This window comes from Bombina bombina, chromosome 1 (genome assembly GCF_027579735.1).
Source record: "Bombina bombina isolate aBomBom1 chromosome 1, aBomBom1.pri, whole genome shotgun sequence".
Taxonomy (NCBI): domain Eukaryota; kingdom Metazoa; phylum Chordata; class Amphibia; order Anura; family Bombinatoridae; genus Bombina; species Bombina bombina.
Window position 1 is genome coordinate 567,236,177 of NC_069499.1, and position 12,743 is coordinate 567,248,919.

The following is a 12,743-nucleotide window of genomic DNA, read 5'->3' on the forward strand; positions in this document are numbered from 1 at the left end:
TCAAAACTCATAATCTAGCTGATAGATAATCCCTTTATTGCCCATTCCCCAGTTTTGCACAGCCAACATGGTTATATTAATATACTTTTACCTCTGTGATTACCTTGTATCTAAGCCTCTTTTGACAGCCCACTGATCACATGGCTATTTATTTATTATCTATTGACTTGCATTTTAGCCAATTAATGCAGTGTCATACACAACTCCATGGTAGAGAGCACAATGTTATCTATATGGCCCACATGAACTAGCAGTCTCTTGTGAAAAGCTAATAAAAATGCATGTGATTAAAGGCTGTCTGTAGTGGCATAGAAACAGGTAGAATTTTTGAGGTTTACATGTTATAAAGTATATTAATATAACAATGTTGGTTGTGCAAAGCTAGGGAATGGGTAGTAAAGGCGTTATCTATCTTTTTAAACAATAACAGTTTTGGTGTTGACTGTCCCTTTAAGTGATTTATGATGATGATCTATTCACCAAACTCTTCTAGGTGCTAAAAAGTGAGTGATCACTTTGTAATACATAAGAAGCAGCTAATTGTTTCCACTGGTTTTACCAAAGATAATTTCCTATAATGAATTACAATGGTAACTATTCCTAGTTTGCTCACCTTTGGGTTCTTTCTAGGATGGTGTGTCTAAAAGCCCAGAAAAGCGCTCAGCCCTGCCAAGACCGTCCTCCCTTCACCCCATTAGGAAAACTTTTCCAGCTGAAAAAGAAGAGAACTCCTTTTCCACTAGCACATCTGTGTCGTCTTCTGTACGCCGCACAACAAGTAGGTTCCCATTCTTTTATTACATTTACTAAAATTAATTTTCCAATGCTGAATCGTCTTGATGTATTTCCATATGTTACTACAAATATACCACTTAATGTAGTTCCCAGCAGTTGTTTCTATTGATTTGTTAGATTAAATTCAAATAAAGTTTAGCACCTATTGTAAAATGTTCCCTTGGGTGTGCACATCTCTTACAGTTTCTCACTATAATATAGTACTATAAAGTCCAATTACAGACAGCACAAATTTCTTGTTAAAAGGAAAACAAGTTATGGAAGGGATATGCTCCATTTAAAAATTATTTTAAATGGAGAGATGTCCCTTTTAAGAAAAAATGTTGTGTTCTCTTTTTGGACTTTATAGTTCCTATTGTTTGGAACATTTCCAGTTTTCCTCTTAAGTTTTAATTTAATCTCAGTTTGTTTTCTCATCTTTGTGAAAAAATATTTTTCTTGCTTGAAATTAGTAGACACTTTCTCCACTGTCATTGTTTTACTGTAGGTCACCCTCTAGATATTTGTATTTTTATTTAGGATCTGAGCCTATATGGAGTCGGACTGGAAAGAGTGGGACTTCAACCCCAACAACACCTGGCTCTACTGCTATTACTCCTGGGACACCTCCAAGCTATGCCTCTCGAACCCCAGGAACACCAGGTACTCCTAGCTACTCTCGCACTCCTCGCACACCAGGAACTCCAAGATCCATGCTAGTGGCTTCTGAGAAGAAAGTAGCTATCCTCCGCACACCTCCAAAGTCTCCTGCCACGCTCAAACAAATGCGCTACATGAACCAACCTCTACCAGACCTGAAGAACATTAGGTCAAAGATTGGATCAACAGACAACATCAAGTATCAGCCAAAAGGAGGATCGGTAAGAGCAGCCTTGAGGAAGTCACTAAGGGTATAACTCATAGATCAACAGACCAAGGAGGCAGAAAATCCATAGTATTATTAGTAATAATTCATAAAAATGATGTTATTAGTATTATTAATTATAACAAATAATAATAATCATAATAATATGTGGCAACACCCAGATGTGAATTGAAAGACCTAATATAATTCGTAAAATTTTATATGAAGTCCACATATAGGGGTCAATGTATTAAATGCCGAACGGACATGATTCACTGTAGCGAATCATGTCCGCCCGGCATACGCTGTCTGCATTTAACATTGTACAAGCATTTCTTGTGAAATGTTTGTGCAATGCGGCTTCCTGCACATTTGCGGCCGCTAGCAGGGGGGGGTTTACGACCGCTACTTCTTAATTTCCGTTTCCGGCGAGCCAGAAACTACAGGTGTAGATAGCAGCATCCGGTGCTTATTAAATCTACCCCATAGTAACTATTTTTAACTGCACCACAGATATTTCTATATATTTTTAGTTCCAACCTGCTGACAAGTTGCTATATGGAACTTGTCAATATTCAGCAGGTCTATTATGGTATTTGAAACAAATAGAAGCTAGCTAAAATCTCAGGGAGGAAATTATGTTTTTATGGTCTAAGCAAGAAAAAAAGGAGATTCAGAAGTACAAAACGGAAATTGATTCTGCAAGTGTGAGCCTTTCACTACAGCAGTTACTGCTCTTATCATACTGAACATGGAAATATGCAATCTCTCTCTCTCTCTCTCACACACACACACACATATATCACATTCACATACAGTATATAACAATATTGTCACCTGGTCAGCATGTCTGAGCATTTCTACTCATACCATTTGTACATGTATTTCTTATGAACAGTGAAGAAAACTTCTACTGTGGATTTTGTAAAATCTTAAACACACATTTTTGCCAAGCTTTACTAGATTGATATGTTTGAGTGGATTCCTTCAATATGTTTAAATTGGTTCCTTGTTTAGAAGAAGGGTTTTACAAAACTTGCATACATGTTGGATGGCCATCAAAAAATCAACAGCTTAATAATTGCATTTTATGGGGTTAGTTAGTAAAAATCGAGGGCTAGCGCAATACACTATGCTGCCTGAATGAAAGATGATTCCACCCAAGCTCTCCACCCACTACAGTCTAAAGACACCTTTAATAAGCTGTATTAAAGATTAAAGTTTAGCAGGACAAAATGTACTTCCCAGCTTATGGACCATACAAAAGTATTATCTCTTAAAAACTCTATTAGCCAGAATGTGCTCTCCTTATGTGTCACCCTTGTCAGATGCTGCCTGGGTCCTTTGGTCCCACCTGGTCCAATTATAGAGCCGACCCTGGTTTTATCATTATAATTATGCAACAGCATATTTTGTAAACATCAAGTCCTTTTTACCTTTGCTGTAGCTACCCCCTATTTTATATAATGGACATGAACTGTCATGAATAGCGTAATGTGAAACAAGTTGTTTGTTATCTCTACTTTAAATTGTCTTTACACTGACAGTGGTGTGCATAAGTTCTTTGTCATGATAGCAGTAAAGCTGCCTAAGTTTTAATAGTATCTATGTAACAATTCATGCTAAACACTCTGGGGGTCTATTCCAATCCACTAGGACCTGAGCAATGTACTTTAAATGGGTTTTCAATGGATTTTCTAATTCAAAGCCATACTAATCAATAATAACCCATTACAAAAGATGGTAGTTGTGTGTTTTTTTACAGGTTGATTCACACAGTGTACTCTCCACTACTACCATTGAGATAATTTGATAGTGATATTCTAATCCATCAGAAAACACCTTACATGTGGTTTATGCTTTGAACATTTTGGCCACCAAATGACATATCTTGACTGTTTGGGCAACACTTCTATTTATTTATTTATTAGTGACATAATTATGCTAAATTATATAATATTTTATTTGCATACATCATGAATTAATACTGTTGGTTATGCAAAAAACACATTAGCAAGTAAGTCATCACTGACTTTGAAACCAGATATTTGTAATGACGGTGTATGTTCTGTTTCTGTGTAGGAAACCCTCAAAAAGTCCCACAATGAAATACCTGTGAAAAACTTGTTTATTATATTTTTAGGCATCTTAACCAGATGCAAGTTTACTACATACAGAGTCTAATTAGTAGGATTTCCTTAGAAAAGCAATTCAAAAACACCTGTAAAAGATTGGACTGGGGGCCATAGTTAATGAATAATTGTAACTTGCTGTCACCCAGTGTAAAGAAAGATGTTTATCTGCAAAATGGAGAATATAAATAGGTAAAGGTTACTGTCACTTTTTGTGATAATGCCACATATGGAGGGTAATACTCCACTGTTCAATATGGAAATACTCTGCCTCCCATTCCTTTTAGGTTAAGATCTTAAATCAGAAGATTGATTATAGTGATGTTCAGTCTCGTTGCGGCTCCAAGGATAACATCAGTCATAATGCTGGTGGGGGACAAGTAAGTAGAGGCACCGTCTGTAACGAGCATCTCCTCCCCAGCTTCCTTGGTGCTCCTTCCAAAGGTTTAATCCTCTTCAGCCACGCCTCACATTAACACCTGGTCTGTCCTTTGTGTTTGCATTTATTCTACTCTCACGCCTATAGAGTTTCCAAAGCTTTTCTGTTGACCTGAGCACATTTCTTGAACTTGATCAGAATTAAACAGTATTAGGAGCATGTCCTGAACCATAATTAGCATATAAAATCTACTTTATTTAAAACATAACATGCCTTAAGCTTTATTTTTTTTTACAAAAATGAAGCTTAAGGCATATTTTGACACATCTCTAATTGATCTGCATGTCATAAAGTGTTCAATGTTCAGTTATTACGTTAGTTGTCTGGTCTCTGATATCATAGAGAACTAGTGATGTATTGTTTATGTTTTTGGATGATTGGGAGATGGACGTAAATGTCAATAGCGTGCTCCGGGTGTACGACCCCAATAGGGCTAGATTACATATGGAGTGCAAAGATGTGCTTACAATAGCGACATTGTTGTGCACAGTTTTTATGTTTCCATTTGCGCTTATTAGCGCAAGATTAGGAAAGGCAAGTAGGATTTGTGTGACCTCGCGGACACAATATAAGGCCCCTCAGGGAAATGCGATTGCAGGATCGCATTTGTCCATAGAGATCTATGGAGCTTCGTTTTCATACCGACACTCTAACAGCCACAGCTCACACAACCCAGAACAAAGATACACATTTATGTATATATATGTATATATTAATATTATAAAATAAATTTCATAATAATAAAAAATACATTGTTTTCAACGTGAAGAACATATTTCAGTAACGCGCCTTAAGATTACCAAGTTTTTATGTCCTATGTAAAAGAGATAATTTTTTATATATATATATCTGATACTGTTCATGTAAAATACATATCTATATACAAAATATGTATTTACAGTAAAAATAACAAATATACAGTAAAACACATAAATACATATGTACACACACACACACACACATATAGATATATATATATATACACACACACACATACATGCATGCATGTATCTCTATGTTAAAGCCCTTTGCATAATAATAATAACAATAATAATAATAGAGTTGTTAGACACTGAACCTATGTAATGGCTTGCCAGATGCTATTTGTAGCCACCTGGGGAGATAGGCTGCTAGTTAGTATAACTAGAGTCAAAAGTAAAATCTAGCCATAAATATATATTATATATGTTACCAAAAAAAGCAGCTTATATATTGTGAGCAGAAGCAGACAAACTGACTGCAAAGCTCATGTGCACTCTAGCACAAAACATATAAATCATTAGTATGCAGTGCATGTCTAAAAGATGTAACTGCAGTAAAAACAACAAAGACAGGACTGTACATTGGATATTAAAGGGACAGTCTAATCAAAACTAAACTCATGATTCAGATAGGGCATGTCATTTTAAACAACTTTCCAATTTACTTTTATCATCAAATTTGCGTTGATCTCTTGGTATTCTTTGTTGAAAGATAAACCTAGGTAGGCTCATATGCTAATTTCTAAGTCCTTGAAGGCCATCTCTTATCTCAGTGCATTTTGACAGCTAAACAGAACTAGTTCATGTGTGTCATATAGATAACATTGTGCTCACTCCTGTGGAGTTATCTATGAGTTAGCACTGATTGGCTAAAATGCAAGTCTGTCAAAAGAATTGAAATAAGGCAGCAGTCTTCAGATGCCCAGACAAAAAAAGTAATCACAGAGGTAAAAAGTATATTACTATAACCTTGTTAGTTATGCAAAACTGGTGGATGGGTAATACATTGATTATCTTTTTTAAACACTAAAAATTCTGGAGTAGACTGTCCCTTTAAAGCAGAAGAAAAATTTCTGTCTACACTAATAAGTAGTAATTTAATGAATTCTGTATTCTGTATAATTGTTTTAACATACAGTATATTTATTTTATCAGATAATATTTCTATAGCAGCACAATCCTGTTAGGGCCCATTAGGGATGTTTGAATGCAGGAGACTGTAGCATGTGTGATCTTCTCACTGAAGCAAAAGAAGTTATGTTCTCTACCCGTTCATTTCTTACATTTTGGTATTTAATTTAGACATTGGGTGCTCAAGACTTGTTCAAGGTCAAATGAATCTGGTGCTGGGAACTCTCACCTCAGGATCTTGTGTCTTAACCCTGCTTTTGTAGTTTAACTAATATATTCTGGTGTGACTGGGTCCTCTGTTTATAAAAAGCCTGCTGCACTGACTTTAGTAATATCACTCCTTCCTTAGCATGAGCCAGAATATGTAAACCTCTTCTTCTCTTTCAGATTTTTCAACAGCTCCCTGGGTCTAGTTTTTTCAATACTTTTAACTCTTTTTTTCATTATTTTTTTTTAAATCGGAACAGATCCAGATTGTAAGCAAAAAGATTGACCTGAGTCATATCACCTCCAAGTGTGGATCTCTGAAGAATATACATCACAGGCCTGGTAAGTATGATAACTAGGGACAACAACTAGGGACAACTAGCTAAAATAGGTAATAATGTCAGGGCAATCCCATATATCAGGATCATGGGGCCCATTTATCAAGCTCCGTATGGAGCTTGAAGGGCCGTGTTTCTGGCGAGCCTTCAGACTCGCCAGAAACACCAGTTATGAAGCAGCGGTCTAAAGATTGCTGCTCCATCACCTGTCTGCCTGCTCTGAAGAGGTGGACAGACATTGCGTGAAATCAACCCGATTGAATACGATCGGGTTGATTGACACCCCCCTGCGCGAATCTGCAAGGGGAGGCGTTGCACCAGCAGTTCACAAGAGCTGCTGGTGCAATGCTGAATGCGGAGAGCGTATTGCTCTCCGCATTCAGAGATGTCTGTCGGACCTGATCCGCTGATCGGATCATGTCGGACAGACATTTCATAAATAGGCCCCTATAAGTTTAATGCAAAACAGACAGAATATAAATATATTTATATATATATATAAAAAAATAAAGTGTATAAACTATAGGGGGTGCAATAGTATTCTTTAAAATCTAGTGTATTAAAATTATGAAAAAATTATTATTATTTTTTTTTAAATAATTTTTATTGAGGCAATGAACAATAACAACAGAACATAAAATATGTCCAGATACATGTCCAACTTGAAAAGAACATCTTTACAATTCTCATCTAGAAAAAAGGTTAGCTTCAAAAAATTAAGGTAGAAATGTTACAATTACAAACATTGTGACTGCAAGTTACATGTAAAAAGGGCTTTAGCCAGATTGAGTAATAATTTTACCAATGAGAGTGTTCTTTCTGAGAAGGGTTATAAAAATATGTCTGACATGTGGATCATAAAATGAATAACATGTAGGATTAAAGGAAAATAGAGAAACAAAAAGACCTGGTGTGTAGGAGAAATGGGTAACCCGGAACATATAACCGTAAAGCCTCTTTTCATAACTCTTGGTACAGTAAAAATAATGATAGCCCACATATTACTATAGGCATCATAAAGTGAGTAATCAATTCCGAATAAAATGGAGTAAAATGGGGGATGGTGTGATAGTTTGATTTGGGGGAAAGGAAATTCAGCTGGCAAGAGCCGCTCTTATTTGAAAAAGGGGAGAGGGGGGCGGAGCCTGTTAGGGTGGGATTCTGGTCTAGCTTTTGGGTCTTTAGGTATATTGAATATAAAACCTAGGAAGGAGCTTCCTAAAGAAATTGTATCTAGGGGGAGTAGTCTATTGTACTTATATGTGCTATATTGTACTTGGTATGAAAGGATACAAGATGAGTAGCTGCGAGCCATCCTATACTTTGATTCTCTCGGCAAGGTTTAAAATAATTACCTCAGGAATATGTGTCACTAAATATCTTTGGTAGCTCATGTAGCTTAGTGGCTAATCTTGCTGACAGTATGGGGAGTCCCTAATCTGTGTAACATGGAAAAGTAGCAGTGTACATAGTGTAACATATAATGGGATCCAACCTCATAAACTGAGGAGAGTGAGGGCCTAATGCAAACTGGAAGAGAAGTTAATGAAATTCAGAAGTGCCCACCAGGTATATCTCAGAAAAAAAATCAAACACAGACCTCATATAAATGAATTCTTTTTCAGAGCTAAAGTACATTGTTTTATGACATGTCACATAAAGATATATGTGTAGAATAATTCTTAACCGAGGATCAACATGTGTATATTAGCGTATAAGAGCCATATATAAGAACATACCCCTGAAAGAATAAAAGGTGGCATAATTTACCATATATATGAGTTTGGCGTATGTGGTCAGCAGTAGCATATACAATGAGACTAATACAAGATATAAACAACAATAAGCCTGTGGGTCAATATGTATGCTAACCACCATACATGTCCTAAGTGATGTACATCTGGATAAATCAGTTCTTTAATCTGCTTTAAGCCATGACGGAGATTAGAAGCTGTGTGCAATTACATGTTATTAATGAGTTATCTCCTTTAATAAAGGTACGCCCTGTGTGAGTAGTGGTCGGTCTATTTTTCTCTAGCTCTATCCCAATCGGCTTCCCCGGGTCCAGGGTGAAGTACAACGCTGCGCTGAACGGAGCTAGGTCTGAAGGGATCTCTGGGGTCAGGGTGGTTGTGGGCTGAGAGTGGACGATAATAGTCTTCTCAAGAAAGGGAGGTAGCGTGCTGCTGTCGTCGTCTGTGTTCTCCCCGTGAAGACAGAAGAGTTGCGGGTGATATTCTTCCGCTGTTAGGCCCGCAGTCACGACAAAATCCTCTCCCATAGCGACTGGTGAGTTCTCCCTGTCCGGAGAGAGGCATTGGATAAGTGAGGCAAACTGTGTATCCATGTGACACTCCAATTCGGCAAGCGCAGCCCAAATCTGTGAAGCCATCCTCTCCAGCATCCAGGTAGTCGATATTGACCTAAGGGATCGTAGCTTCTATGGCGTCACTGCAAAAATGGCGCCCAAACATCTCTTCAAAGAGTCGATTCTGCAGGCAGAATGAGAGGCTGGATCACAAAGACCATACTGTCCGCCATATTTTGTAAGATAATTTCCCCTCTTGGTAAGCCGTAAGGGATTAGTATATGAACCGGTACTCAGTATGTCTGCTCCGCTCTACCCTCTCAGAAACTGGATATCAGCATCTAGATGATACTCTCACATGAGCAATAAGTCATAAGTCCAGTTAAATTATTGAAAACTTAAATTTTGGCGCCCTATGATAAGTTTTAAAATGTTATAAGCAGGAGCTCTCAATTCCTGCGTCTGCTTGGTTAACAGTTGGCTCCGCCCCCTGAAAAATAAAATAAAAAAACATAATACCAAAGAAAACTAACAAAATGGTAATAAAATATATGGAAACATTTCTATTGAACAGTCCAGTCACCATCCAAACAATAACAAATCCAGGATAACACAATTCTTGATACACTTTAGGCTGCTCATGTTCCACGAGCATCAGCTTTATTCAGATTTTGAATAATATGAAAAGAGCAAAGCAATAGTGCATTATTATAAAAGTTCATAATTATTCAACTAATTATTATAAGCTGATTATTAGGTCACTAAAAGAGACATTGGAGTCAAATTTAAACTTTTGTGATACAGATAGAATATGCAGGGCCAGATTACAATGCTAATTAACACTCCCGCTCAAACATTAACTGTGCAAGAAGTAAGCTTTTTGTGAGTGTCGGGTTGCTCTCATAACTGTTTTTGTTCACGCACTAACCCGATGAGCGCAAAAAGACGAACTTAGAATATCTTAGAATATTGAGTGCGCATTCACGTATTCCCCATAGAAGCAAAAAAAGTGGAAAAGAAACCTAACACCCTACTCACGGGCAAACCTGATCGCATATTCTCATGTTTGCTAACCTAACATGAAAATATGAATATTTCACATTCCAATGTTCTTCACAAAACAGAATATGTTCTATTTATTCAGAAATAAATATTTCTACCTATATCTGATGTTTTTTTGGTAAATATATATTTATACATATATATATATTTACATGATTATATATAGGTATAATAAAGGTTAAACACCCTCTATGTAACCTTCAGTAATAGATCCAAATACAAGCAGAAAAGGGAACACCTGCGCCACCTATCAATAGAAGAGTAATGTATACTAATTACAAACAAATTCTCGTGAAAAACATTTCACATTTATAAATTTGAGAAATCAACAATGTAACAAGTACATAAAAAATGTGTTGCTGCACAAAAGGTCCACAAATGTGTATATGTTGCATGAAGAATTCTGAACGATGTAAATGTTCAGTATATATACTTACAAGAGATAACCTCAATCTTATGATGTAAGGTTACCGCGTGAAGGGAGACTAGTAGGAGCTCCGCAGCAATTCCTCTGTGTGAATATCTGTCGATTTTGGATTCGATCTTCACAAAGATTCCCCAAACAAAACGAGACAGCACATATCCTCAGAAAAGATAACAGGAAAAAGCCCACATAGTGTCTACTGTTTTAATGTCAACATTCTATAAAAAAAAGATGACTGTTGCACTCACATTTAAAATCCTCATACATATGAAGTATATATACAGCAGTTATTGTGCACAACGATCCCTGCAGATACGGAGCAATTAGAAAGAGTCCCAGAAATTTACCGCTCCAAAACGGGATCAAAAAGTCACCAAAAATGATAGCATCGCCAGGTACCACTCTATCCTTACACGTTTTGAAGTTAATAAACTTCTTCATCAGAGGTAAATGGTAGTTGTAACCCGGCGTGAGTTTAAATACAAATCAACTTTAGCTTATGTGAAGGTGTGTACCCAGCGTCGCCATCTGATTGGTTCACTCTCTATGTCGTCACTAGATAACATGTGACTTTCCCGGTGAATATCAATTTAATGTAATATATAATGAACCGATCTGCTTAGGCTCCTTTTCACTTGTTAACCCCTTGGGGCATATGTATCAAGCTCTGAAAGGAGCTTGATGCCCCGTGTTTTTGGCGAGTCTTCAGACTCGCCAGAAACAGCAATTATGAAGCAGCGGTCACAAAGACCGCTGCTCCATAACGTGTCCGCCTGCTCTGAGCAGGCGGACAGACATCGCCGGAAATCAACCCGATCGAGTACGATCGGGTTGATTGACACCCCCTGCTGGGGGCCGATTGGCCGCGAGTCTGCAGGGGGCGGCGTTGCACCAGCAGCTCTTGTGAGCTGCTGGTGCAATGCTGAATACGGCGAGCGTATTACTCGCCGTATTCAGCAAGGTTTGGCAGACCTGATCCGCACTGTCGGATCAGGTCCGCCAGACCTTGATAACTATAGGCCCTTATCTCCACATTTTTTATGTACTTGTTACATTGTTGATTTCTCGAATTTATAACTTTGTGACATGTTTGTCATAAGAATTTGTTTGTAGTTAGTATACATTACTCTCCTATTGATAGGTAGCGCAGATGTTCCCTTTTCTGCTTCTATTTGGATATATATAGGAATATCTATTTAAAAATACTTATAATATATTCTGCTATGTGCAGAACATTGGAATGTTAAATATTTACAGTAAATACACAGTATAACACTATTAAATATGAATATTGCATAAATATGCTTTTGCATGGTTTCCTCATATAAATACATATGAATGTATGCATTTATATGTGTATATATGTCTGTAACTACATATATACACATATAAATACATATGTACACACATATATATACACATATTTATGTATATGTATGTATCGCAACGTTAAAACCCTTTGTCTGCCTTTTTTCCCCTTACACCTGAGATCTCATATATTTGAGCCTTTATAACTTTTGTGTACATTTTTTTTATGATTTGTATTAGATGATGTAATTATGAGTACAAGTGTACTTGTAATGTATTTTTGACGTATTTTGTGACACTATTTTGTTTCGCAAAACAGTTAAAGGTATAGGAAAGTCAAAATTAAACTTGAATGATTCCAAAAGAGCATGTAATTTTAAGACACCTAATTCACTTCTATTTTCACATGTGCTTTGTTCTCTTGGTATCCCTTGTTGAAAAAGAATACACACATATCCTACACTATTGGGAGCTGCTGCTAATTGGTGCCTGCACATATTTGTCTTTTGTGATTGGCTGACTAGATGTGTTCATCTTGCTGCCAGTAGTGCAATGCTGTTCCTTCAGCAAAGAATAACAAGAGAACAAGGCAAATTTGATAATGGAAGTTAATTGGAAAGTTGTTTAAAATAGTATGTTCTATCCATTGAAGAACATTTTGGGGTTTCTTGTCCCTTTAACCAGACTTCTGAGGACACAGTAATCATTCTAGAGTAAATCACGATTGCGCTCAATTGATCGCGTTTACTTTCCATTCGTAATACCAGAAATAAGCCCAACGAGTGCAAACACCCACAATAAACCCCTTATCGTTTGCACTCCACTCGTAAACTTTCGCTTGACTTTTTTTTTAAATCAAATTAATGTTTTTTTTCTTGATATCAGTTGAAGTTTTGATACTTTCCATAAAATGATGTAGTCTCAGGAGCGTGTATGTGTCATGCGTACTATATGGCAAGAGTAAACAATGTTATAAATAGTAATAATGCTCAGT

At 36.8% G+C, this 12,743-nt stretch overlaps 1 protein-coding gene across 1 annotated transcript in view; it reads left to right on the forward strand.

The window, feature by feature from the left end:
• Nucleotides 1–12,743, forward strand: part of MAP2 (microtubule associated protein 2) — a 237,659-nt gene that overhangs the window by 203,788 nt on the left and 21,128 nt on the right. Inside the window, exons 11-14 of the mRNA XM_053698776.1 lie at nt 631–778; nt 1,315–1,655; nt 4,059–4,151; nt 6,570–6,651. Of these exons, the coding sequence (XP_053554751.1) occupies nt 631–778; nt 1,315–1,655; nt 4,059–4,151; nt 6,570–6,651 (664 nt within the window). The remainder of the gene's footprint in view (nt 1–630; nt 779–1,314; nt 1,656–4,058; nt 4,152–6,569; nt 6,652–12,743) is intronic.